This window comes from Brienomyrus brachyistius, chromosome 9 (assembly GCF_023856365.1).
Source record: "Brienomyrus brachyistius isolate T26 chromosome 9, BBRACH_0.4, whole genome shotgun sequence".
Classification (NCBI taxonomy): domain Eukaryota; kingdom Metazoa; phylum Chordata; class Actinopteri; order Osteoglossiformes; family Mormyridae; genus Brienomyrus; species Brienomyrus brachyistius.
This window is the reverse complement of record NC_064541.1, coordinates 28393191-28420485: the sequence shown is the minus strand read 5'-3', so window position 1 is coordinate 28420485 and position 27295 is coordinate 28393191. Positions and strand designations below refer to the sequence as shown.

At 50.5% G+C, this 27295-nt stretch overlaps 2 protein-coding genes across 2 annotated transcripts in view; both read right to left on the bottom strand.

Moving 5' to 3' along the window:
* Positions 1 to 664: 664 nt before the first annotated feature.
* Positions 665 to 3984, bottom strand: pigv (phosphatidylinositol glycan anchor biosynthesis, class V). The gene is made up of 3 exons (XM_049026146.1): positions 3565 to 3984; positions 2112 to 3275; positions 665 to 1633 (listed from the first exon to the last, which is right to left on the bottom strand). Exons 1-3 carry the CDS (start codon positions 3625 to 3627, stop codon positions 1328 to 1330), a joined length of 1533 nt encoding a protein of 510 aa, XP_048882103.1. The 5' UTR covers positions 3628 to 3984; the 3' UTR covers positions 665 to 1327.
* Positions 3985 to 5954: 1970 nt separating this feature from the next.
* LOC125749164 (AT-rich interactive domain-containing protein 1A-like) overlaps positions 5955 to 27295 on the bottom strand; it is a 51170-nt gene continuing 29829 nt past the window's right edge. Inside the window, exons 5-20 of the mRNA XM_049026126.1 lie at positions 19479 to 19719; positions 19246 to 19335; positions 18991 to 19158; positions 18506 to 18884; positions 17916 to 18058; positions 17523 to 17626; positions 17103 to 17312; positions 13688 to 13892; positions 12474 to 12606; positions 12213 to 12388; positions 11455 to 11599; positions 11121 to 11243; positions 10864 to 10960; positions 9774 to 10605; positions 9216 to 9346; positions 5955 to 8703 (exon numbers count right to left, since the gene is read on the bottom strand). Of these exons, the coding sequence (XP_048882083.1) occupies positions 6937 to 8703; positions 9216 to 9346; positions 9774 to 10605; positions 10864 to 10960; positions 11121 to 11243; positions 11455 to 11599; positions 12213 to 12388; positions 12474 to 12606; positions 13688 to 13892; positions 17103 to 17312; positions 17523 to 17626; positions 17916 to 18058; positions 18506 to 18884; positions 18991 to 19158; positions 19246 to 19335; positions 19479 to 19719 (4944 nt within the window). The 3' untranslated portion in view covers positions 5955 to 6936. The remainder of the gene's footprint in view (positions 8704 to 9215; positions 9347 to 9773; positions 10606 to 10863; positions 10961 to 11120; positions 11244 to 11454; positions 11600 to 12212; positions 12389 to 12473; positions 12607 to 13687; positions 13893 to 17102; positions 17313 to 17522; positions 17627 to 17915; positions 18059 to 18505; positions 18885 to 18990; positions 19159 to 19245; positions 19336 to 19478; positions 19720 to 27295) is intronic.

Below are 27295 nucleotides of genomic sequence, written 5' to 3'. Positions count from 1 at the left end.
CATCCCCAGCCTGGGGCCACCGCATTGTCACTCGCTCGTTCCATTATACCGCATTATATGGTATTTCAACAGTATTTTAAAAAGCCACACAATTTCAGTATTTCCTGCTACAATTTGCAGAGCAGGAGAGGGGCTCCTGTAATTCTGGCCAAGCCCAGCTAGCACCAGCCACCCTCCCGATTTTCCCTCATCTGCCGCCCTGAGATTAATATGCCAGGTCTCTGAATTAGGCATTAAATATAAGAGCTCATATGTTATAAGTACACGAGAACTTTCCATTCAATTTACAAGACCAATTTCTACTGTAACTTTAAAGTTACTACGTTAAATACCCTAATTTATCCTTTAATTTGATTCAATTCAAAATGAAGTAGAGCTGCAACTTCACTTAGTTAAACTCTTGCAAATCTGGCTACGCTGTAGCACTTTTGAAGAAGATTGTATAGCTTAATGAAACCGCAAAATGTCTGTAGATATATAAAACACAATTCCAGAGACACTTGCTGCAGAGATGACAGCCAAAAATGCTCATTTGTAACCATCCATTTTACTAGATCTTCCTAAATTAGGCTTGTTTTTAAGCAGCTAAACTGACTACTGCTTTTAGTTGTACCAATTAAAACAACCACTAGATGTCAGGAGAACCCAACAATGTACATCAGGCTTCATCAAAAAGGCATTAACACTCTTTATTGCAAAAATGTATCTTATTAGATTAAAAAAATTAAGAAAAATAAACATATTTATTCCAGACGATGTATCATAAAAAAACTCATGAGATCATGAGAAACGTCATGTATCATTAAAATACCTCTCAGCTGAGCTGGAAACGTCGCCCCAATAATCCGAATGAACAGACTGATACAGCAAATAGGAAGGTAGAGACTTTGCTATACTCATCTATATTCAGTTCACTTGCATCTTACCCATTTACACCACTGGATGCTGACTGTAGCAGTTCCCTGAAAACGGACATGCCTGCTTTCCCACTCTTCTACACCCAGGATGGTAAATTACACCATAAACAATTTTCCAAAAGGTAAGGCTGCAAAACTCCTGATTTGTAAGCCAGCAGAGTCTAGCCCTGAAAGTAAGTTCTTTACAGTTTCTAAAACACAGATGCAATTCAAATATTCCCTAACTACAGGATTTTCACACTAATACTCCATATTCTTCTAATGGGCAGGACGCTATTTCATTATTCCCATAATTCCATAGAGCTACCAATGTTTCTGAAACACTGTGCGGTGATGCATTTTTTGACATCTCTGAAAAAAACTGGTCATTTCACATGCTTGCTGTTCAAGAGGCACCTTCACTGCAAGCATCATGTCCACGGTAAAAAGTTGCAGTGCAACGCCAATCCTATCAGCCAATAGGAGATGAAGTAGCCAAGCACCCAACGGCTTATAGGCGAGTAAGTCCTCCAATGAAACAGCAGGCAAGTCAAAAGATTGTGGGGCAGGACTCTTGAGTCTGCTGTCAGGAGGCGTGGGTGGCGGTCCGTACGATCCTGTCTCCCGCCATCAGGAGAAGATCCATCTTCCTGCAACAAGGGCTCATAGCAAAGCAGAAGATGCGCACTGAACCAATAGATCACGGGAGATGAAGAGGCAAGGAATCGGGTCAGAACCTGGAAAAGATTTAGAAATGAGAATAACATACAACTTAAAGGCAGTTAACAATTCAAGCAAACCATTGAATGTGCCCTAACTTTATTAATTTCTCCAGTCCTTATCAGCTGGAATCAAGTAAATAAACCACACTAAGAACAGGACTGGTACACAAACAAGACTTAGATCTAAAACTCATGATCAAGAAACTCATGTGTACTTATGTTTGTATAATTACAAACACCATTACGGAGTAATGTTTTATTTCATGTTATCCCATATTGCCAAACTGTCTTATTTACGAAACATCCCACCTACGACATCCCATGCCTTGTGCATAAAACCACAGCAGCATATAACCTAAATCAAATCTACTCCTACATTGTGAGCTAAATCATAATGCATTTTTTTTCAGATTTAAGTGAGTGAAAAAGCCAGGGAAAAGACCAGATTATTACTAACTTTGAGAAGGAAAAACATCTTTTTAAGGATCCTTACCTGTACATGCATGCAAAACACGCCAAAGCCCAAGAGGACAGTGAGGTGCACCATGTACACAAAAACCTTTGGGTTGTGGTACCCAGATGGGATGTTTGTTTGCGGTTTTAGTTGATCACCCCAGAGTCCCAGCCTCAAGCACAGGTCCTGGTTGGCTGAAATAAAGCTCTTAATTGCAGCCACACCTAATGTGGCCATAGGTAGCGCTAGTAGAAAGTTGGGTACTTGCTTCAGCTGAAAATAGCGCAGGAATCCCACATCCCAGTACACATCCTGAATGTAAGAGTAGAGTAACGGTGGGCGTGAGGAACACCAGCCGGGAGAGAGTCCCTTTGTGTCTGGAATCCTGTAACCTTTAACCCGAGCCAAGTCAAGAAGGGCAGAAGATACAGTGTCTGGGAGGAGAGAGGGTGTGCAGAAGGTTTGGTATCCATAATACTGGAAGGCAGCAAAGGGAATCACGATGATGGCGGAGCCCAAGGTAGCAGTGAACAAGAAACGTAGGGAAATCGAGATATAGTGGTGACTCCTGCTCAGCCCCCCTGCCCCCTTGCTGACAGCGATGGCCTGGACAAGCCCCCGCTGCAGTGGCAGATACAGCAAAAACCCAACGTTGACCAGGCCGTTGGCCCGAGTAGCAGTAGCTAGACCAAGGAGCACGCTGGCAGTGAAAGGTCGCCCACCCTCCAGCATCCATAGACCACTGAAGGTGAGCACAGCAAACAGACTTTCAGAGTAGCCAGCAGCCAGGAAGACATTGGCTGGTGAGAGACAGAAGAGAAGGCTGGAGAGCAAGGCCAGGCGTCGCTCTCCTAGGACCAGGCAGCCCAGTCTATACAGGGCCACAGCAGCAATGACAGAGAACGCAAAGTTAGCCAGCACTACAGCCAGGAGGAGCCGGCCGCGTGCCGTCAGCATGCCAGCCAGGGGCCACAGGAGGACGCTGGCCAACGTCCTCAGGGTGACAGGAAACAGGGGGAAGAAGGCAAAATTGTGCTCATACAGGTAGCCACGTTCTGCAATGAAGAGGAAGTGCTCAGCATCCCACCGGGACAAGCCACCAAAGAGTGTCTCCACCAGACCGTCCAGGAGCAATGGGTCTTCCAGCCGAGGAGGACTAAAGGCATCCGCAGGATGATCAGGGATCACAGCATTAAAAACTGCCTACAAGAGAGAAAAGCATGCAGACTCAATCACACACAAAAAAGCTATGGCACAGGGAAAAAAATCTTTTGAGGACCTTCTGAAATGGCTTGGTGTCATTTGTTGCCTTTCCTTTTCAGATTAGCAGGTATGCAGGCAAAGTGTGGATACACACACACACACACACACACACACACTTAAATAAAAGCTCATGCACTCTTTTACCCATTACAGGAAATCGTTATTCTAGTAAAGGACTAACATTATAGTAAAGGACCTAACATTCGCCGAAGGCACCAGCAGATTCTACCTGTAAAAGAAGAGTAAGGACTCTTGTGAAGGCTGCAAACCGAACCACTATCTTAATTCCCATTTCGGTTTACTTATTTGGTCCAACGGATACACGAGTACAGAGCAGGATGTCCTCATCTCAACCACCGTAGCTCAACAAGCGGTAACAGAAGCTGCGCTGTCGTTCAAACATAATTCGATATCATATATGAGATCCATTATAAAGGATGCAACTAATAAGAAACTGCATTGCTAATCCGTTTCCAAATAGTACAAGGCTTAAGGAAATCGTGTTTGTGGGAACCGCTTCGTATTTTAATGAAAGTGGCGTAAATATCCATGAACAATAAGAAATGTACAAAATGAAGTCATATTAAAATTTTCAACGCAATACCGCTTCTTGTTAAGTTGGATAAGCGTCTTTTCACTTCCTGGAAGATTTGCGCATGCCTCTTACGCACACGTGGTTGCCTATGAATATACGTAATGTACACGTGCTTGCGCGCAGCAGGAAGTGCGCTTGCGCTTCATCAGCAGACCAATGAGTCTCCGGAAAGTAATCACAGTATATATGCATATTGTTATGACGGAGCTCCACCATCTGGCGGCGCTCTGAACTTAATACTTAATTTCTATGCTGCGGTTAGTCTTGTTTTCATAAAAGAGCACATTCTATACGTTATATTATGAACGTTTTAAAAACATTTGTTTTTTAAACTCATTCACCGCAGTGGAAACAGCAGCAGTGATCAAACGTTTTTCTTAAAAAGAACATTTTGTAATTCAACATAACTTAGTATACTAATTTAATTAGTATACATGTAGGAATTTCAACTGAATCACTTACGGCGGATGGGTGAGATCTAAAGTATCCCATTCCGTCTATCATACTGATGACAAATCCCAATTAATCTAGTTTTCTATGCTATACCATTCATTTGCGGGTTTACGTCGAAACAAATGCAAAACGGTTGAATGACTTTTGAGGACTGATATAACAGATGATGCCGTAAGCCGTATGTAAAATGTATGCTTGTGGCTGTGCGCACTGTGCTAGGGTATCCTAATGTGGTTCTGTACTTAACATTGAGAAGATTAAAATGAATACATAACCTGGATCGACATCCGAGACATTCGTCTGTATCCGTGGCAAAATGTTTTGAGGAGGGGGACACAAACATATAGGCTGCTTTAAATGTAAATTTCCCTTGTAAAAATCGAATTTTGAACAAAATGTCAGAATACTCCATGACGTTACCCCGATATGTAACAACACTCATATTTGTGCTGAAAATCCTTAAATAGCGAATATAAAAATTGTATAAATAAATTTTGTCGATCGCGCCAACTGCCTAGTACCAATATATCACTGATTTATCAGACCCTATAAACGTCTTTAAATAAAAAAGTAGTCATTCCTACGAGAAAGAGGGAGACTGGCCTTGGATTTGATTTATCGGCTGCTTCGGAGACGCCTAAGGACCCAGAGAAAGGGGCGATAAGCTCCCATGGTCAGCTGCATGTGAAGCAGGGGGCGGACACAGACACGCCGGCGGAGGAAATCATGGGCCCGTTTTACGATTCATCATCTGCCAGGAGAGCAGAGATGGAGACGTGTTGGAGTGAAAACGATGAAAATAAATATCCGCGATGACACTGGAAAGCGAAACTGACATCTCTTTTAAGAGTTACACAAACCTGCTCCCTCACCCGACGCAGGTCCGTAATATCGGCCTCCATTCGTTTACCAATGCGAGCGGCCGCCACTGCCCCGCAGGCTAATCGCAAAGCTCAATGAAAATGTCACTTTTCAGCTTAGATTAATCAACTACAGCAAGAGCGTGTGAGATTCAGCTCTGGAGCAGCTTTAACAGGCTGACCTTTTCACACAGCATCACAATTCCCGCTCCCTACCGACGAAGATAGCACTGCCACCGCAACCAAAGAACAATAACAAACGTCTTACGAAGATTTCATGTACATTTATTCTTAACACGTGGAACATATAGTATAAAGATTTCATACTGAATAAATGATTCATTAAGCCAAAAAAGGAGAAGGAGGAATTTACATCGAGTTTTTAGCTACATTGTCTGAAATACAAATATGCAGGGTCCATCTCACTGAAGGAAAAAAATCTAAAATTTGTGTTTCTCTCCATGAGGTTTTTCTTAGGTTCTACAAAGTGAAGCAACCTGGTATGTTTTTCTTTTTTTCCCTCTGATCTCCACATCTCAACTGGAAAAGTTATCTGCTGTGGTCACAGGAGAAGACAGCAGCTTTTTATTTTTATGTTTGTTTTCTGAGTATGGTTATGTTTAAGCTGTGCATATCCCTATGTAAAAGGGTGGTGTGAGAGCATTAAGGTTTAAATTAGCACACTGTGGGATTTGATGCAAGGAGTTCAACTTGTGTTTAATCTTTTATTCTTCTTAGATAAAAAGGATGAAGAGCATCAGAAGGTGAGAGAGGGAGAGAGAGGAGAAAGTGTAATTATTGTACAACGTCATATATACACAGCAGCCAAGGCTGCGTCTTAAGTTGAAAACGAGTCCTAAGAGGTGATTCTTTTTAAGGGTCAATCCATACAATCAAGGGTTAAAGAGAAGAGGTCAAGGTGTTGTAGGTTCACGAAACTTTGGGGGGAAAGCCTTTTTTCTCTTCAATGTTAACTAAAAACATTTCTTAAAAACTACAGTTCTGCGGCCAAGCCAGCGTTTCTCAGTGTGAAACAGTATTATTACAGTATGTTTACAGTTGTTTTTTTAACGTGTACAGTACAGAAAAAAGTCCTACAATCTACTGCACAGACGTCTGTTCACAGCCGATAACCTGGTTCATGTAGGGCAGAATATAGAGTCCAAGTTACAGCAATTATACCACAAGAAAGTCCAAAAGTCTGTTTTAAGCCTCCAAATATGAACCATAAAATTGTACTGGTCGTGCTCACCCCTGGGGAGAGCTAGGGCACAGTTATCCCCAAACTCACTGTAAACGATACAGCAACTTTGGTTACAGTCTTGTTTTTGTAATTTTTTTCTCCATCTTTTTCTTTCTTTAAAAAAAGGGCAGCACACTCCTGGCCCGGGGTTCCCATCCATTTCTGCGGCATTAAATTTCACGGTGCCATTCGCTGAACAGCTGAAACAACGTCCATTCCAGGTTCGTGATGTCCTTCCTTTGATAAGTGTGGGGGGGGAGGGGGGGGGCGGAGACAGGGCAAAGGTGGACTTCAGACAGTGGAATCCGAGGTGTTTTTGCATAAATAAAAATAAAACAAAAACAGTTTCACTCGACGTTTGCTCCACTCACGCTCAGACACACAAGAGAGAAAATAAATGGGGACAGGGACAGAGGCTGGGGGAGGCAGGGCCACCGCACCCCACGACTGTCATGATTGGCCAATCAGATAGAGTACGTCACAGATCACGTGGGACACCAACGAGTTCATGAGCGGGGACACCGAGAGGTCCAGCAGCCGTGACTCGTACAGCGTGAACTCCGAGTGGTTCTCCTCGACCCGCGCCATGGCGTGCAGCGCTCGCGCCGCCCGCCGCATCATGTCCGCACTGCTGGGCTCGAAGGGGGCGCCCTGCATGTGCATCAGGGCACTCTGGCTCTGTTGGAACTGTGCCGCTGCCAGGCTGTCCTCCAGGAAGCCCAGCAGGTTTCCCACGCTGCCCTTCTGCACGGCGATGGCGCGTGACGCTAGGCTGTCGCCCTGGGCCAGGTTGGCCAGCAGCACCACGGCCATCTCGCGGCACACAGGCACCTTGCGCTCGCCCACCAGCCGCACCAGCGAGCCATAGAGCTTCTCTAGCCGACTGAAGGGTGGCGTGGCCAGAATGAGGTCGACGTTGTTGTCCTGGATGCTGAGCTTGCTGAGGGTCTCGAGGACCAGTCTCTGTGGGGAGAGCGAGCCGTTCATGCCCAGAGAAGGGAAAGGGTCCTGGGCCTCAGCCGACGGGCACACGGCCCAGTGGAGCAGGCCGTCCAGCAGGGGTAAGCAGATGCTCTCCGGGTAGATGGAGAGGTCCAGCTGGCCTGAGATGTTGGCCAGTGTGACCAGGCAGTTCTCACGCAGCAGCTCCAGGCAGTCCCACCACCACTGGTCCAGCTTGCCTTGGGCCCTGTCCTCGCCGTCCTCGTCCTTCTCGTAGGTGAGCGGCGCCTGCCTGCGCTCGGGGTGCCGGTGGTGCAGCAGCAGCAGGCGGCCCAGCATAAGCAGCAGGCCTGGGTGCCGGGACATCTCCAGGTCGTTGCCGGGCACGAAGGACAGACTGCGCACGATGTTGGAGACGCAGATGCAGCGGCGGGCCAGCGAGTCCTGCCAGTCCGCCAGCGTGCTGAGTGGCGCCTCGTCCTTGCTGTGCGGCTCGTCCTCCAAGACGCCAACCCCACGGCGGTCCGGCCGAGGCCGCTCAGCACCTTGGAGCGGCTTGCCTTCTTCCTGGCAGCTTTCTGGTGCCCCCGGCGCGTCGTCCGCCTCCGGGCCTGGCTGGACAGGCGGTACATCTCCAGCTTCCACCGCAGGAAGCCCCTGCGGCTCAGCAGCTGGCGAAGGGGCCCTCTCCTTCTCAGCAGCTTCCTGCGGGGGCGCCGCCCACTTCTTGGATGGAAGCAGGTTCGTTCTGCTCTCGAAGTGGGTCTGGATGTGCTCGGTGGTGTCGCCACCGCCAATGCTCCAGTGCAGCAGGCCACTGTCAAAGGCCTGCGGCCGGCGCAGCTTACCGGAGCAGCCGAGCACGAAGGGGTCTTTCCTGCGCACCACCTTGATGGGCAGCTTATCAAACTTGCTTGCCTGCTTTGGTTTGTCCAGCGGTGGCGTGGGCTCCTGGCAAGACGAACAGCTCTGACCCTCCTCTGCCTCCAGCTCCATCTTGTCCCCCTCCGCCCGTTCACCCTCCTCCTTCACTGGTGCCAAAGGCACTGCTGTGGGCTGCTCTTCTTCCTCCTCCTCTTCGTCATCCTCATCCTCTTCAGGGTCCTCCACCTCGGGCTCCTCCGCGTCTGAGCCATCCCGGTCGTGGTCCAGGGCGTTGGGGTCCAGCAGAGTCCTCTGACCCAGATCGCCTACCTCGTACTCCTTTAGGATGCCGAAGATCTCTATGAGGCAACGTCGGAAATATTCCACCACCAGTTCCAAGAATCCAGGCAGCTGAAAGGAGTTTTGAAAGAGAATTAATTATCCACGCCGGCTGAGACGGTGACACACACAGAAGCAGGATGGGGAACACTGAGCTCCTGTATTCGCTGTGTCAAACTGATTACACCACTTATGGGAAAGAGATTCACTGTAAATTTGTACAGAGTCTCAGCAAGGCGTTAATATCATTCTTGGTTTCAATCAAGCTTCCATATAGCTACTTCAAAAATCGCTAGATAACGCCACTCTGATGTTATTAGTCATGATTATCGTTTTACAGCAACACTTTAAAAACAGCTTTAATTATTAAAATTAGTTGCTCAAAGTTCTAATTAAATCATCACTTGTTAATATGAAGTGGATACGTACTAAATTGACAGGGATCAAATTTCACAGGCAAACTAACAGAAAGCATGTTAACAGTCTTAGTCGTTCAAAGGGGATGCTTCTTGTGGTCTAATAAAACTTGCAGACACTGGAGCACTTTGCCAAGGTGCACCTGCCTGGAGGCTGGAGAGACTCACCTGGCAGAGGCTGAAGGTTGAGATGCTGCTGTCATCATAGAGCAGAATGTTAATGGTGTCCAAGGCCCAAGTGCTCTCCGCTAACAAGCCTGACTTCAGAGACATCATCACCCGCCAGGCCTCGGGAGTCCCTGTCGAGGAAAGACAGGGGAAGAGAGAAATAAGGATTAAAATGATTCGTTTTATGTCAGTTTTAACATTTTCATTCCTGTAAAATTAGGGTAAATCTCAATTACAGTATAAATGGGCAATTAGTTAAACTGACATCCATCTATCCATCTTCCATAACCACTTATCCTCTACATGGAAGCAGTGAACCGGGGGCCTGTGCCAGGAAGCACAGGGCACACAGACATGGCCACTTCACCCAAACGTGTGTTTTGGGACATCCAGACGCACAGAAGTCGCACTTCTGATTCTGTAAGAGACACTTGTCTCTAAGTCCTTGGATAAAGAGCTGCCTGCTCTCTCTCTCTCTCTCTCTCTCGCTCTCTCTCAAAGTGAAAGTAACTCTGCTGCTAAAAGCTACATATTGTCAGCCGCCCGGAGATGCCATACCGATGTCCTTCATGGTGAGCCTCCGGCGGGGCTTCATCACAGGCACTGTGGCCTCCACGGACCCTGGAGGGAAGCTGACGTCGCGCCGGATGAGCGGGGGCTGCATGGGGGGCTGGGGCACGTGTGAGGCTGGCACCGGGGGACCTGCCTTCTGCATCTTGATGCCGGCATGCATGTAGGGCGACTTGCTGGGCGAGGTGCGACTCTCTAGGGGACGGGGCCCTGGCGCAGGGCTGGACGCCGCAGGGATGTGGTTCTGCAAGGACTGTGGCGGCTGATAGTTGGGCTGCAGAGGCCGCGCCATGGGCGGGCCCACACCTGAGGGCACATAGGGGGGGTGGCGTGCACCCACGTGGCCGGGCCACTGGCCCTCGTGATTCATGCGCTGCTCGGCTGGCATCACGTCCTCAGATCGGTTCATGCCGTGGTAGCCAGGCCCCTGGGCGGCTGCTCCGGGGGCCACGCCTTGCCGGTTGGGGAAGGCAGGGTAGCCCATCTCCCCACGGCCCTGCCACATACCGCCTTGGGGACCGTCTGGGCCAGAGGCCATGGGGCTGCCCATCATCTGAGGGGGCATGGGAGCCTGGGGGTTCGGCCCTGCCGGCGCTGGACCCCGATCCCTCCCGAAGGGGAAGGGGAACTGGCCCTGGGGCCCAGACGGGCGCCGCTCCGTGCCAGGGTAGGTGCTGCCGTACTGGCTGTACATGTCCTGTTGGGAGGTGGGGCCAGATGAGGGTGGAGCCTGTGGGCCACTGAAGGGAACATTGTACATGTCGCCCTCATGGCGCTTGGCTGGGGGGCCGTAGGCGCCATCCACAGGCCTCTTGTAGTTCTGCAATTGTGGCAAATGCAGGTCAGCATTACTAGCCATCATCTGCGGCCATGACAATGAGCAGAACACTCTCTTAAACGTAACCTGACAATTAGTGCTGCTGAAAGTCACATACAGAGGCAACATCTTACTGCTACTTTGAGTTGGAAATATCCCAAGAGGCATTTAACGAAATATTACTCCTGTGCCAGAACTGTAATTTAAAAGCATTGTCATATGGACATAGTGAGAAAACACAAGGGATTGTAGGGTACTTACTGCCTGCTGCTGTGGGTACATTCCAGGCTGCTGATTGGGATACGGACCAGCAGGGGGAGCACCTTGGCCAGGGTACTGATTACCATAGGAATCATGCCTGCAGAAATAGACCAGCGTGTGTCAGCGTACGTGTATGTGTGTGTGTGTGCGTGCGTCAGTGCGCGTGTATGTGTGTGAGTGCCTGTATGTGTGTGTGTGTGTGTGTGTGTGTGTGTGTGTGTGTGTGTGCCAGCATGCAGTGTGGTGGGGTTACTGACCGCTGCTGCTGCGGGGGGTACCGGTTGGGAGAGTACATCCCAGCATCGGCGTTGGGGGGCATCAAGTTGGCCTGTGGTGCAGCAGGCCCCATGGCACCATCGGGGCCCATGCCAGGCTCCTGTCTGTGGGACGAGGATATGGCCACTGAGAAGCATTCTTCTCCAATCACATCCCAATACAGCACTGAATTTCCACAGGAGAATTTCAGTTTCCAGCATCCCAAAATATTAAGCAACTTGACGCAGCAAAAATACTCAATTCCACACTTGGTACAGGTCTTCACAAGGTCTTTCAGGGCTTCTCTCTTCTTCATTCAGGTCTGCCATTTCCTACCTCCTGTCATATCCGGGGCCGTAGGGGTACTGCTGCCTCTGCCCCATCGGCATGTTGCCCATGGACCCTGGGGGGGGTCCCCGGCTGTACTGCTCCCCCATGCCTCCCGCAGGACCCTGTCCCGGGGGCATAAACTGCTCTCCCACTGTCGGGACAAACATGCCGACAACATGACATTAGAATGCGTGCAATTCTGAACAGGTGACCAACATACAGAACAGACAGCTACCCAGCCCATGTGCATCTTCATTGTTCATTACTTACTAGACAGCTTAAGCTAGCGATTCTCAACCCATTGGTCACAAACCAAACTCTGAAGTTTTGAAAGGGTGACGAGGCAGAGTAGGAAATGTAAGTATTTTAGGACCTGCAAGCTCCTATACTGATCCACGATCAGTTTTCCCAGCCCCAATCCTAGAATTAATCTATATAAATGGGTCTAGGGTCTGCAAGTGCTTAGTGCAAAACTAGTGAACACTCAACCAATCGAAGAAGCCAAACCACAAGTGTTTAATTTAAAATTCCACATCCAATCAGATTTGTGCGATAAGCAATGATCAGCATAAATTCCAGAGTGCACTGTATGCTTGATCATAGTGTTAATTTCAACATATATTTTATACAGGGTTGTGTTAGCTGGCATGCTAAAAATTGAGTCGTGGTGCAGAAAAGGGTGAGAAGTCAAGGTGGCTATTTGGAATGTTAGCCAGAGGTTCTGATCAAACACGCTTTGATCATGGATTTCGGCTGGCTCTCACCTTTCCGCATGGCACCAAACGGGTCCTTGTTTGGCTCATATGGGCCCATGCGGCCCATCATGTCCGAAGTATTCATACCAGGCTGGTACCCTGGGTTAGGCGTCATGGGTGCCCGCCTAGGGAAGGCAGGGTCATTGCCATCGGCGAAGGGATCTTGCAAGCTTACCACATTGCTCCTGCGGAGAGAAGAAAGTTGAGGACATCAGCAGGATGGTAGGTATTGGAAGGTACGGCTGGGGTGGGGCAAGGGGTTGAACGTGCCTGACTCCGGGCATGGGGGGCATCTGGTTGAGCGGGGTGGAGGCCGGAGTTGGTGGCTTGAGGTCTCCTCCCTCTGCCATAGAGCTGCTGGTGGACTGGGGGGTCTGGGGGCCCTGCAGGGAGCCGGATCCCGCTGCAATACACATGGCATCACACTCATTGGAGAGTCTCTGCAGAACATTCAGGCAGCTGCCTGCTCTCAGCACGGCCACGACCGAGCCGTACGATGTAGAAATGCAAGGAGTTCACTGAAAGCCCAGATATCAAGCAGAGGTAGCTTCATTTACCATTCAACTGTACACTGCTTACACACGGAGAACGAGGTTATGATTCAGCTGCAACACCCTGAGGGCTCTCTGCACTCCACGTGAGCATGTGTGCGCACACACACGTGCATGTGTGTGTGTGCGTGTGCACATGCGCGTGTGTGTGTGTCCCCACCTGCCCTCACCACCAAGCGTGACTTCACTATTAGCAGGCAATGTCTGATGACTCATGCCTCCTATTCATTAACTGGCAGGGTCGTTGGCAGGGCACATTTATTTACATACTAGCGCCGGGTGCACATCAATGCCCCTCCGCCACCCCCGCTCTCCCCAGGCAGGGATCTCCCTCTGAGGAAGTGGGGGGGGGGGGGGGGGGGATGTTGAGAGGGAGCGACACACACACACACGCAAACATCCATTCATCATTTTCCGGCTCTACACAATTCTCTGGGGGGGCCCCTTAGGAAAGCCCCCACCCCCCCCCATGCCTCGACATGGCTTCTGGCAGGGACTCCCTCTTACAAACGACGCTTACATAACCAGAGGAATCCCATTACAATCCCAACCACGCAGCCGCTCCCATCCCCACAGCACATGCCCAGCACCCCACCAGCACCCCCCTCCCATCAGGAACAGCAGTGTAGAACCTGTTGTGGCCAGGACTGACGGGGAAAAGCCAGAGGCATTCCATCACAAGGATTTAACAGCACATGGGAACAAATTCTCACAGTGGGAGCCTGGGAGAATGCACACAGGAGAGGCGGGAGGGGGGCTGCGCAATTGCTGCACGTGAATCGCAGAATAACCTGGTCTAGCAAACAGAAATGCTTCCTTCAGGCCTCAATCAAGCTCCGACCGAGAAGACAGACACAGAGCACATGTGGCAAATGAAGCAGCTCAACAGCACGTTTCCAACTCCCAGAGAAGCAGGGTGACCACGGCGCCAACCTGGGGAAGGGGGCTGGATCTTAGCCTGGTTCTTCTTGGCGTCAGTGGTAAAGATGTCCGGGGGCGGGTCCTCGCCACGCTCCACCTTGCACTCGAAGGCATACAGACACTGGATGTACTGCTTCTTCAGCGAGCTGGCGGCGCTGCTGGACGTGCCCACACTCAGGTTGGTGGCCAGCTCTCGCCACTTCTTGTTTTTATTGACCTGGGACCAGAGACAGGATGTGATTCAGACTACAACTGGACGAGGCGACCTTGAAAACACAAAGCTGCGCGTGCCTTTACAAAGCGAACGTTTTAAGGGATGAAACCACAATATTCCAGTATTTAATTTAGGCTCCCAAAATCAGCCTCAGTACTCAGCAAAAGCAAATTTGATGCTGCCACAGACAAGAGGCAATACAGACCGAACTGGGCAATGCTGTAGCGACAGACCCTTTTCTACAGTAATTACCAGCCCATCTTATACTTTCCATGCTTAAACATAACACTGTCCCAAAAGAATTTCAGCGAGACTGTCAGAGATGCCACGAGAATCTCCATCAGTCCAGAAGCCTCTTTGAAGGGCAGAAGCACTTCTGGCAAATAAGCAACATTTCCTGTAGAATGACAGACAACTGTGTAAAAATGACCTTTTATTGAAGGAGTTCTACCTTTTTGCACCAGCCCTCCCCCCCCCAACAAATGAAACATCAGAGCTAGCCCGCAAGCTACTTTCATTCTGAAGTGGAGTCAGAGAGGCAACCCCACCAAAAGTGACATCAGCTGAAAGCCACCTACGCACGCACGCACGCACGCACGCAGCGAAATGCTTCCTTAGTTCGCTACAATAATCCAGTTTCTATCCCTCTACTAGACACACAATATATAAATGAGACCAGGGCAAAGCAGAGTCCTACAGCCAGCCAGCCAATAACCATAATACTGAGGCAATACGCCCGTTTGGAAGTTAGATTTTTTTCATTGTATTGATAATTAGTATCACGCAATCAAGTTGCAAATACAGCACAGCTCAATTTCATGTAATTTATTAAATGCCTGCCTAAATCACATGTCACACATTTTCCCTCTCTATACCTATCCACTACGTATGTGCTGCAAGCATCCATTGTTTAATTCCAGTTGTGCCGTCTTCCAAATGGCGGCTGTGCCTCTGCTACCTGACCCACTGTTTTTTTTCCCCCCATTTGGCTGGATTTTTTTTGAAGGATCTGTTAACTATATTTGAATTGTGTGTGAAAGTGTTTTGGGGGTGGCATGGTGGTGCAGCGGTTAGCACTGTTGCCTCACACCTCTGGGACCCGGGTTCGAGTCTCCGCCTGGGTCACGTGTGTGGAGTTTGCATGCTCTCCCCATGTCGTCGTGGGGTTTCCTCCAGGTACTCCGGTTTCCCCCCACAGTCCAAAAACACGCTGAGGCTAATTGGAGTTACTAAATTGCCCGTAGGAGTGCATGTGTGAGTGAATGGTGTGTGAATGTGCCCTGCGATGGGCTGGCCCCCCATCCTGGGTTGTTCCCTGCCTCCTGCCCATTGCTTCCTGGATAGGCTCCGGACCCCCCGCGACCCAGTAGGATAAGCGGTTTGGAAATTGGATGGATGGATGGAAGAAAGTGTTCCTGTATCGCAGAATACGTAAAGGCTTATAAACCACAAATTAGAAATGCAACATTAGCATGTGAAAAGTAAATTTATACAACTAGTTCCCAGAAATTCCACAATGTCCCAAAACATGAAAATTAATGCAACATATTACTCATGGTATGCAACATGAACTATTGGGACACCTTTGCAGAACTTAAGTTTAAAAGCATGCGATGCATTGCAAAAATGCTGCCACCAAGTAAACAAAAATCCAGACGCAAGAACACAGCTGCAGGGATACAGTAGAAGGGCCCCAAACAGATTGATCGCACACAGCTCTGTCCAATGATACAATTCGTAACGTTCTTGCCACCACATAACCTGCAAGATGTGACGTCTGTTCTTTCAAAAACACACAGCACGCTCACTAACACATAGGGGAATCTTTAAGCAGCTCTGCCTTGAAGAAAAATCTGCTTAGTACAGCAAAAAGTTGACTTCATTGTTAAAAAAAATTACATTTTCCACCCGTAGCAGTCTCTGCCTGAAGGAAGAATGAGGAAACACCCAGAAAAGGTGCTAAAAGGTCGGTGTACACCGCATACGAGCTGTAGAAGGCCTGGAACAATAACTACTTCTGTTGGATGATATACTGTAGTTGCAATAAACGATACTGTCATTTTGAGATCATCTCATGCCACTGATATGATAATGTAATAGCATAATTCGGTAAGTACACTCTTGCAAAAAGCAATAAACTTTCCAATTCTGTCTGAATGTTCTTACGAATTAAATGTCAAAAACGTGTTTAAGAATCCTAAATAGACAAAATGGACTCTCAGGCTCCATTAACAAAATGCATTATATATTAAACATTTGGCACAGAGGTATAGCATAATTCGTTTCTTTACAGGCAATATTTTGCCAAACCAGTTTTGCGGAGGCGTTGCTCAGTGACCCAAACAAACCTTGATAAGATCTTTTCTACCCTTTACATTCAGAACAAAAATCTTTTGAAGAATGACTGACGAAAAAAAGTTTGGAAATACCTGCATTCATATGATTCCTCACAACAATATAAGGACTCCCAGATAGCTACAAACTAAATACGTTTGTACTGCAGCGCTATATAGTGTTTGTTTTTGTATCAGTTATCGTCTTGTTTGTTTTCTTTTAATTTTTCTGTTTATACTGTTTAAGGCTGAAAGATGAATCATTACTTTATAGCTAAAGTATTTCAAAACCGTGACGAGAATCTGACAAGCATTTGACATTTATTTTCGCCCATTTGGTTTTGGAACCAGTATTTGTAGTCGTCATTTAGTTGTTAAATTTTCATCTTATTTCAGTTTATGGAAACATTTTCATTAACGATTATAACCCTGTATTGTATATTATAAGTATATAATGCATGGTTAGTTTTAGTAAAATTCTTATCTATTCTCTTATAGCATCCATACCACACTTAAATGGACTTTTGAGAGAAGATGTATGAACATTCAGGACCATGGCACTGAGTCTCATGTGCCGCAGCGCAATCGCTTTAACGTCAAGTATGAATCAGCCATGAGTCACGCTTGCAACAGAGAGCAGACAAGGGGGCAGAAACAGTGCGATTGGCTAATCGTTGGGGGCATTCATTCTGATGAACACAATTTGACAATGCAGAGTTCAGAAAACTTAATGGAGGTTATGTTCATATGCCATGTGAGAGATCAATAATGTAATGATAGTGACAGGCCTAAATCGCAAGTCATTTACATTAAAACTCAGGCAGGTATTAGGTCCTGTCGAGGTGCCACTGAGACTGCTGTGTCCACAGCTGGGACCTACCTGTGTGAGGCCACCGATCTCCTTGACCGACACGTAGAGACGGAAGAGGTCCAGCGGTTTGCGGCCCACGGCAGGCAGGTTGCTCATGCCCATGGCCTTCTCCTCGATGAAGGCCAGGTAACGGTCCACCCACACCTTCCGCTCAGGTTCCGGGCCCAACTCGTACAGCTTGGTGATCTTTTCATTGGTGGTAGTGGAGGAGCTGGACTTCTGTGTAGGAGGAGAATGGAGCAGAACAGCAGGATCAGGGGGAGAAGGGAAATTCCGGCACAACTGAGAGGTTGGATTTGCAGTCCCAAGCACCACCGCACACGACATTAAGCTCACGACCGGCTGGACTAAAGGCCCTTGGGAAGAAACTCACTCCACACACGGTGTCAACTAAGCGACCCGCTGAGTGGAAGGTATTACAGTAACTACCTTGGATTTCGTTTCCGGCTTTGAAGTCCCATCTGCTTTGTTGTTCATCTTCTGGGTCTGGTTTAATTTCACGTCAAGGCCAAACTCCGGGCTGGGAGCCATGCCTGTTGTGGTGTGAGGAACATTGCTCAGAGCCCATTAGAAAGAAAGTCCCTCGTGCCCCCAAATATATATCACAATAAAACTTTTAAACATATTGCAGGTGGGGCCACCTACAGCCAACCCTCAAAGACTCCAGGCCACCTTCCAAGAAAAATCTTCCTGTTCTTTAGAAGTGGTTTGTCTGAAGTTTCGGTAGATTAGCAAACTGTATGGCAGGTGTTCGGCGTAGCTGCCGGTTGACGGAGCAGCAGGTGAAGCAAAGGCGGCATCAGCTCCGCAGTCAGGACTCACCCACGGAGTTGTTGGGTATACTGCTGCCCATGGGGTAGGGGGCTCCCTGCGGGTTCATCATGCCCCCCATGTTGTTCATAGGAGGGGCGTAGGGGGATCCTGTACCCATCATTCCCGGTGACATGTTGGGGTAGCCAGGAGGCCTGTGGGAAGGAGGTGCTGTGCATTAGACCGGACCCAGGGACTTGTCATGAGTGCAAGGTGGGAAGGAGAGCAGCTTTCAGCTGGATTCCTGCTTTTTCTACGATAAAGCAGCCCTGCCCCGCAGCCCACTACCCAGACACAGCCAGACGCTTAAATGGGCCGATTTAGATGGAGGGTCCCAGAGCCCAGACCACAGAGATACTCCCCGAAACAGAATAGCCCATTTGACCCTCAGTGCACGACAATTCCTGAAATCCTCCCGTTAAGACTGGGGATTAGAGCACAAGGCTGGTCCACAGTCAGCAATCGTGCCCTTCTGCCTAGTAAGAGCCTGCAGGTACAGGGGATGGCTCCCTACCAGCCATCCCCAAGTTTCGTATTTTGACGTTAAAACGGCTGTAAACACACAGATGTTCTGTGTCACACATAGGAACAAAGGGGCTCACCTGTTGTGGATGGAGTTGCTGGATGGATGCTGCATGGCCACAGCAGCAGACTCTGGGGGCTTCCTGTTGAGGCCACCTGAGGGAGGGCACATCCCAGCGCCCACCTGAGGTGACATGGTGCCCATGCCAGGCCCCATGTTGGGGGCCATGTTAGGCCCCATGTTGGGCCCATAGGGACGTGCACCCATCTGTCCGGGCCCCATCTGCCCAGGACCCATCTGCCCCGGCCCCATCTGCGAGGGCCCCATGCGTCCCGGGGGCATGCCTGCATAGGGTGCCCCTCCTGCCTGACTAGACATGGGGTTCATGGAGCCGCCCATGCCAGGGCCGGGGTAGCTGGCGTTGGGCATGCCGCCATAGCCCGGCTGCCGGGGGTAACCTGTGGGGAGGAGGAGCCAAGTCAGCTGGCTGCCTGCAGAGTGCCACTGATAAGGGGCTCGCTCTATGCAGCCAGAGCCGGGCCATCAGCCTGCATGGGACATCACCTTGAGGCCCATACTGGCCGCCCTGAGGACCATAGCTGCCCATGGAGTTCTGCTGGTACGACCCGATCCCAGGATGCATCTGGCCTCCTGAAGACTGGCGAGGAGATAAGGCTGAGCCAGACTGGGGCGACCCGTAAGGAGGTATCTGGGGGTTCCTCTGCATAAAACCTGCATGGGGGGGAGGGAGCATTTAGCAGCACGTCACCCAAAGCTCCCCCAAACACAACCAAAGAGCCCAGCTGAGATGTTCCTCACCTCTGTCCTGGCCCATAGTCGATTGGCTCATGGAAGGGTGCAGGATTCCATCCGACTGAACGCTCGGCGGTCTCGGCGGCATCTGGTTCCCTAGGCGACAGAACCACTCAGAGTTAGGGGTAGCTGCAGGTCCATTCCCAGTCCCCAAGAGGTTGAGATGTTTCTGCTTGGTTTATTACTCCAGGTAGAGAGCATGCTGTCCAGTAGTGTTCAAGACGATCTTTCAGACCCACCTGGGACAGCAGCAGGGGACAGAGGCCCAGAGCGAGGCTGCGATACACTGGCAGGGGAGCCCACGGGGGACGGGGAGGGTCCGCGGATCCCGGGCAGGTGGGGGGACGTGTGGGGGGAGAAGGGTGACTGGGCCGGATTGCTCTGCTCGCCTTGACTGCTCGACACGCCCGAGGTACTGACACCAGGGCTGAGCGCACCCTCCGTGCCCGTGGGCAGGTCGTCGATGGAGCCCGACAGGTCCTGAAAAGAGAGGGGGCAGTCAGGCCTGATACAAGACTGTCTGACCTAAGTGCACGGAAAACACCTCCCGCTTCCTGATGACCAAAGCCTGCAGCCTCTCTAAATGTCCACGGCAGGACAGAGCAGCAAGTAAAACCAGTAAAGCTTCTCGCTCAGAATTACAAATTTTAATTTTAACAAAATTTTTAATTTTAAAATCCTGTGTTCTCTGCAATCATGTATGGCTGCATGTGTGTAGGGATAAACACCCCTTTAGCCTGGTTTGTCTGTTTGGTCTGAACTTCCAAGCAGAAGCACCGTGTTCCTCTGCTGCCTTGCTCCTGTCGTACACACGATCGGATGATGTCGTCTCGAATCAATAAGTTTCATGTGATTCCAGCAACGTATCCAAGTCTGGTATAACCGAGCTGACAGACAGTCTTGATCTTATGAACTACTCTCTCTCTCCCTTTGTTGCTGCAATTTATTGGGAAACCAGAACTGTAACCAGAATTTCCAATAACCATCTCACCACCACAATTACCATAACGTTCTCTGTGTTGAGCATCTACTTGTAAATTTAGGCTCTGCTTATATTCTATGTTCTCATTTGTTTCATTGTCCATACTGAACCGAGAACATACTGAACAGCACACAACGAACGAGTGCCATTATAGCTCTATAATAAAGTTACAATATTACAGCCAAATCTACCATTACTCCACAGACAAAACAGCAATAAAAGCAGTAATATATATAATACATACGGAATCAAACATTTAAAGTTCAGATGGGTTTTTCAGAAAGGGGTGTGAAGCTTAGCCGAGTAGCGTGCAGGAAGTGCTACATCCACAGGCCGGGCCCACGGCAGCTCACATGCTCTGCCAGCGGGGTTGGGCTTGGGGGGCGGGGGAGGGGGGGGGGAGGTAGTCTGAGACCATGTACGCCCTCCCTCCCCCAGTGAGCAGCTCATGTGCCAGTCAGAGCAGAGCATGACTAGGAGTGTTGGAGGGGAAAAAATACATTTAAAGGAGAAAAAATCTGGAAGGGGGCCAAGTGCTTCCCACAGAAAGCTGCAATGTGGCAGCTGGCCACGGCCCCAAAGCCACGCTCCCCCCCCACCCCCCCCCCCTTTTTCCCACGCTCCAAACAGAGCCTGTTGCTATTTTTGGGCTGTGACCTGACGCGGGAACCCCGGGAGGAAGGGCCAGGAAGAAGGGCCGCCAATCAGGGCAGGAGCACAGACAGGCCCCCTCCTGCTGCCAGCCTGACTCTGCCCCCGGGGATCCCCGCCGTCACAGCACATGCCCGCCCGCCTGGGCCAAAACAGGGGGGGGGGAGGGGGGGTCCTCGCCGACCTACAACAACGCCCAAGGGGCACTCAGGGGACAGGAGAGGGGTTTCCCCGGCACAGCAGGGAAACTCCAGCGTGGGGCTCCCCCTTGTGCTGTGCACACCCTCGAATATCCCGCAGCCTAAAACATCTAGCGGCAGGTCATGAGCAGGCCTCTCATCCAGCGAGCAGCCCTCATACCCCAGCCGTTTGCGAAGCCCCATCAGGCTGGAAGTCAGAGTCACGGCCCAGAAGCAGCTTCCAGGGAGGCAGAGCCAGCCGCACTCCCAGATCACTCACCCCCATTGTTGTTCCTTTCTAACATCACGCTGCCTTCGTCGCACTGCGGCACACATGATGGTCTAATTTCAGCACAGATCACATTACGGAGCAGCTACTCTTAACACTGGTGCGCGTGGTCCCATTTCTTGAATACATCGGCGTGCCTCTGCTATTCAATCATAAGGAACCAACTACAGGCTCTAACCAGGCAGCACCCAGCCACCCCAGGCCAGAGTCAAGACTTCCCAGGACCGTCGTGAGATGAAGGTGAACAGGGCTGCCAGAGCGGCGGAAACGGGCAGGACGCTTCACGAAGTGGCACATTTTTGTTTACATGGCTGACCCATTTAAACCTGCCGCCCATTATTAAGGACAGTATTTTGATGGAGGAGGGGACTCACAAATAAACCAACAAACAAACCAGAGTCTTAAAGGCTTAATCAATCTCACTAATAAGTCTGACTTTGACAGCAGGCATTTTAGGGACCACAGACATACTGGAGTAAAAGTGTGCCACGAGACGGACAAACAGATGGGCAAAGCAGTAACGGCAGTGTACCCGGAATGAGCATGAGTGCTGAACAAGGCGCCTTTACAGCCGACAATGGCGTGGAAGAACAGGCATGAATGGTTCATAGCACTTATACGCACACACATGCAGGCGCAGGTGTTATCAGACGGGATCGGCAGCAGGGTGTACAGAACAGCAGCTCCATCTCTACCTCATCAGGTGCCGTACAACTCGAGCTGGTGAGTTCCACCCCCCTGCAGGCTGAACCTGACACTGATAGTACGAGAGCAGACACGTTACACACCCTCCCCAGCTTGAGTGACAGTGTAGTTGGGGGGGGGCATGGCGTGGCGGCTCCTGTTGTCCATCTGTCACCCCCGCCATTAATGTTTGCTCTCGTCAGACCCTCGTTTGTGTTCACCCCCCCCAGCCCACCGCAGCTACTGGCCCAAACGCAGGGAGGGGCTCCCCAAACAGACTCTGCAAAACCAATAGCTGCAGTTCCTCCTTTTCCAGGACAAGGGGCGTGGCAGAAAATGTAACCAGCTCCTCTCACTGGGTAGAAGCTGCTGAGCGGGTAGGAAGAAGGCAGACGCGTGTGGACAAAAATACGCAGACACAGCTGCAGTCAGGCCTTGAGCAGCTCGGCCAGTGCCAGGCGCCGATTTCCAAACAGCTCAGGGTTGCTCTGGCTTCTGCTGACTGGCCTTGCCAAGCGCATCCCAGAAATTTAATTACAGCTTCACCAGCTGGGCCACTCCACAGAAACTGGCCACCTTCCACCTTGCTTTCAATCAGGGAGCCAATCAGATGTAGTGGATGAGCCAATCAGGTGACACAAAGTCATGCCACGCCCCTTTCTATCTCCACAGTCAGAGAGTGGCCCTCTGTTCCTCAGAGAGGCTCCTACATGAGTGCAGATCCACACAGGGTAAGCAGCTCAGTCCCTCACTGCACAGGCAGCAACCTGACTCCCAGCCACTCATTCTGGGAGCTCTCAGTTTGGCACAGGGACACAGCGCAACCTAAAAATAAATTACAGCGAGATGCATTTAGCTAATAGAGAGGAGGAGAAAAAAAAACAATGTCAGCCCCCCCACCACAGAATGCTGAATCACCACTTCACCGCGTCAATGTCGTATGAGAGGACTTCAACCTTGGGAAAGCAGAAGGGAACCAGCAGTGAAAGGGGATAGCGTTGGGTGGGGCAGATCCACAGCATCTCTGCGTGGGGGTGACCCCACTCATCTGCCCCCCCCCCCCCCCACTGCCACCACTGAACACCTTAGCTGGCCTAGCTGGACGCAGGCAGCCACACACACACAGAAACTCAGAGGCTACCGTGCATGCTCTGTGCAATGTAGGGGCAGGCCGTTAAGCAGAAGCACATGCCAGTTGAACAAGGCCCTGGGGGGGCCTCAACCTGCTTCACAACCCTCTGTCCGTGAAGGCGTCACAGAAAATGTAAGGAATACCAGGACCAGACATGCACATCCCCCCCCCACACACACCACAAAATGACAAAGTGCCTCTGTAGAGACCTACTGTCGTGAAGGAAATTGGTCCAATTTTACAAACAGCATTCAGACTCTACATGAGACATTATTTTGTGCAAAACTGCAGAAGCTTAAGAGCTTCCACAAAACATTCCAGCCGAGTCCCATCTGAGACTCCCCTAACCCCAAAATGACGAGACGAGGCCCACAGATAAGGAGAGGGCAGAGGTGCTTTTTAAAGGACTACATCATACACATACACATTAACGCCAACCCCCCCCAAACACCAACCCATGTCACGGCCCACCTGGCCTGCAGCAGCCACCACTCCTGCCACGGTGTGCCGAGGTACCCTGAGCAAGGTACCGCCCCCCAGCACTGCTCCCCAGGCGATGAATTAGCTGCCCCCTGCTATGTCACATTGTCATATATGGGTTAAATGCAGAGAAAATATTTCGTTTTTGTGCACTGTGGTGTGTCAACAATGACAATTAATCACTAACTTCTAAAAATTCTAAATTCTATCAGGGCCTCAGGAACTTGTAGTGCTGGCCCAGTGCCCGTTTATACCCTGGACGGCATGGTGGGGGGGCACAGGGCATCCTGGAGGCAGCTGTCTCTCAGAGTGCCCCAGGGAAGGGGGTCTCCCCGGAAGCAGGCGGCTGCCAGAGCAGCTGCCCCCCCCCCAACATGTCTCCACAGGCATCCTGAGCTACAGCGCTGGACTGTACAAGATGCCAAACATGGGTCCGGGTTGTGAGCATGACTCGCACCCCCTCAGGTCTACAACAACTGCCAAGGCATCCGTTGGTCCTGCAGGGCCCGTCCTGACCATCAGAGGGCGCTCCCGTTCCACAACAGGCTCCAGCGGAGGGGCAGGCCCATGTAGCAGAGCATTGGCACTGCAGCTAGTGGGGAGGAGCCCTTGCAGGCACACGCAGAGTGCAGTCGGTGCGTGTGCAAAGGGCCGCCTGGCAGGCCACAGGGTCCTCTGCTGCAGTCAGACGCAGTGTCATTCGAAGCCAATGTGCAAAGCCCCTAACAGAGTGCCAGCGGCCATCGTGTAGCATCTACTCTGTGTGGCAGCTACATGGTCCTTGTCAATCACCACCAATCCTATCACAGAGCGCCTCCAGAATGACTAGTGATTGGATGATGGGTGTGAAGGCAGGGATAAGACTGCCCCCAGTGGCTAAAGTGGGACTGACACAAGCCTGAGCTCCATAACTACTCACTGCTCCAGCTTAAATCAGCCAGACGGCCACAGAGACAGAGGCCCTGGGACAGGCTCGTTTGGGGGCGGAAGAGGAAACCAATCACAGCACATGCAGCTGTGAGATTAGGCGTACCATTAATGGCATCTTAAAATCGGAGAGAAAAATGTCAAAAAAAATTGTCAAAGAGCCAGGAGGAACCCCTCGTTAGGCCTAATTGGATGATTGATACGTCTACGGAGAGAATGGAAATCGACGGAGGCCCGGCGGGCAACAGCAAGTACAAACGGGCGTGCCAGAGTACCCCCTCAGATGGCAAGCGAGGGACAGACCAGGGGCTGCAGGGGGCCTATTGTCAGAGATAAGGGGTGGGGGAAGGGGCTGTCAGGTCTTTGTACAGTTTACAAAGGGCCGTCCGAGGGGGCGGGGGCTCCCCAAGATTGGCACAGATGCCCCAGTGCCTCACACAGCCTCCCCAGGGGTAGGCGTGTGCGTGCGTATGTCCGCTTCCGAGCCCCGGACAAGCAGCCATTTATGAGGGAGCCCGGAGAGCCTGGACATCTGCCATGGAGAGCCAGTAAACAGCAAGGGGGGCAACTAACACGTAACGAAAATGTTAATGAAGAACACAGAAGGGAAGCTATCGTGCAAATTAAAAAATCAATTGCAGACTTCACTTCAAATCTAGCAAGGAATGATGAAGTGAGGCAGGCGGGAAGGCGGGCAGGCGAGCAAGGAGGGCAGTTTCCACAGCCAGAGGCAGGCAGGCGGGCGTTGAGGACCATTTCCACAGCAAGAGGCAAGGAGACAGGCGTGGAGGGCCGTTTCCATGGCAAGAGGCTAGCTGGTGGGCGAGGAGGGCCATTTCCATGGCGAGAAGCAGGTGGTCAGACGGGCAACTAAGGGGGGGGGGGCTGTTTACACAGCAAGAGGTAGGTGGGTGAGTGAGGAAGGCCATTTCCACAGCAAGAGGCAGACAGGCAGGCGAGCTAGAGCCTCCTCATGCTGCAGTCAGCTGCTGCCTTTGTGCAGCGCAACCAGCTCGGCAGAGCAAAAAGGGAGGGGGGAGGGGGTGTGGAGAAATCTTTATGGAGCCCCAAATGGAAATGGGGCTTCAACTCAAAACATCCTCGCCCTCTAAAAAGCAGCCTCTGACGAAGCTCTCACTTTCCAAACAGGACTCGGTGCCATTTTTAGACTTAAAAAGCCCCATTCGGAGAGACGGGAGAGCAAGAGACACTGAAGGCTGGGATGGAAAGTGGCAGGCGGGCGGGCCCTGGAACCTGAATGAGACGTTCGCTCAGGAAGCAGTGGCTCATGAGCCTCGGGACCAGAATAGAAACAGGAAGCGTGCCCCGGACACTGAATGCTGCAATAGCGCAGCTCCGCAAAACAAGGTCGAGTAGAGGAGCGCCGTTAGGAGAAGCTGATTTACAGGGTAAGGCGCTGGCTGGCGGGGGAAATCGAGAGCGATGGCAGAGGCAGAAGACCCAAGCAGCCAAGGGAACATACAACCAAATAAGCTAACAAACACTAAGGGCGGGGCACCAGGACTGAACCTGGTTGCAAAGCTGGGTTTTCCGACTATCAAATCAGTACCCATCACACACACCAAAAAAAAATAAAAAAAAATCTTAAAATCCACTCCAGATATGACACTAAAAATCACAGCATCAACTTCATAGTATTTTTCATTGATACTTTTAATGATCTCCAAAGCCCAAGCTGACTGGTCTGTGAAATAAGGTCACTGCTGGCTTTTTATAAAGCATTTTTGCTTGCAGGAGCTGCACAGCACAACAGAAAAAAAAACATTCTACTTATAGGAACTGTGTTCAGCTTTCACTCAAGTCACAAGTCCCAGTCATGAGGAAGTCACCCAATCAATCAAAGGCAATTAAAGCATGAAGCCCTTTGAAGCCCTTGGGACAGGGAGTCAGACAAATAATGACCAAGCGGTAACCTTATCTGGACTTTGAGGCTGCTCTGCTCGAGTGTGTGTGTGGTCAAGACTGGGGAAAATCACAGCAGCAGAGCCAGAGGGGCATGGGGGGGGGGATCATTCCAAAACAGGCCCATCTTACTCCTCCAGAAGAAAGAACAAGCTTGCTACAACACTCAAACAGGGGAACAATACGTGTAGCAGCCAGGCACCCGCAGTTATACAATGTGAGAACAAAAGTTTGAAAAGTACAAGGACACAGAAGCGGGGTGGGGGTCAGCAGGTATTGTCCTGCAGCTTGGTCTGGTTACTTAACCACTAGGATGCCAGGGGGGCCCCATGAACTGAGTGGCCCATCTACAGCCCACCCGCCTCCCCACCCAGCTGAATGTCGTAGCTGATTGACACATGAAGGGACCCTCAGATGGTGCTTTCGCACTGATATTTCCTCACCTAGTTCCCCACTCGCTTCCTCTATGTTGGTTAAAGCTTAACCTGCCTCAAAATCCAGACACCCACCCCTTCACCACCCCCAACCATACAAATAACTTCCTGTGGCCAAAGTTCAGGCAGCAACAGAACGAAAGAGAGGGACGGGGTGGCCCTCAGTGTTCTTGCAAAACAGCATTCCTGTAGGGGATGCTGTCCCCAAGCTATATCTCCAATTAACAGACATACAAGAGCGCCACCTAGATGAAGAGTACTGGACCACATCGTACAGGGATTACTCCTCATCCAGACCGTCTGCATGCATTACAGCTATTCCAGAGCACATCTATGGCAAGCAGTAGTTCTGCTTAGGATCATGACACGCCAAGG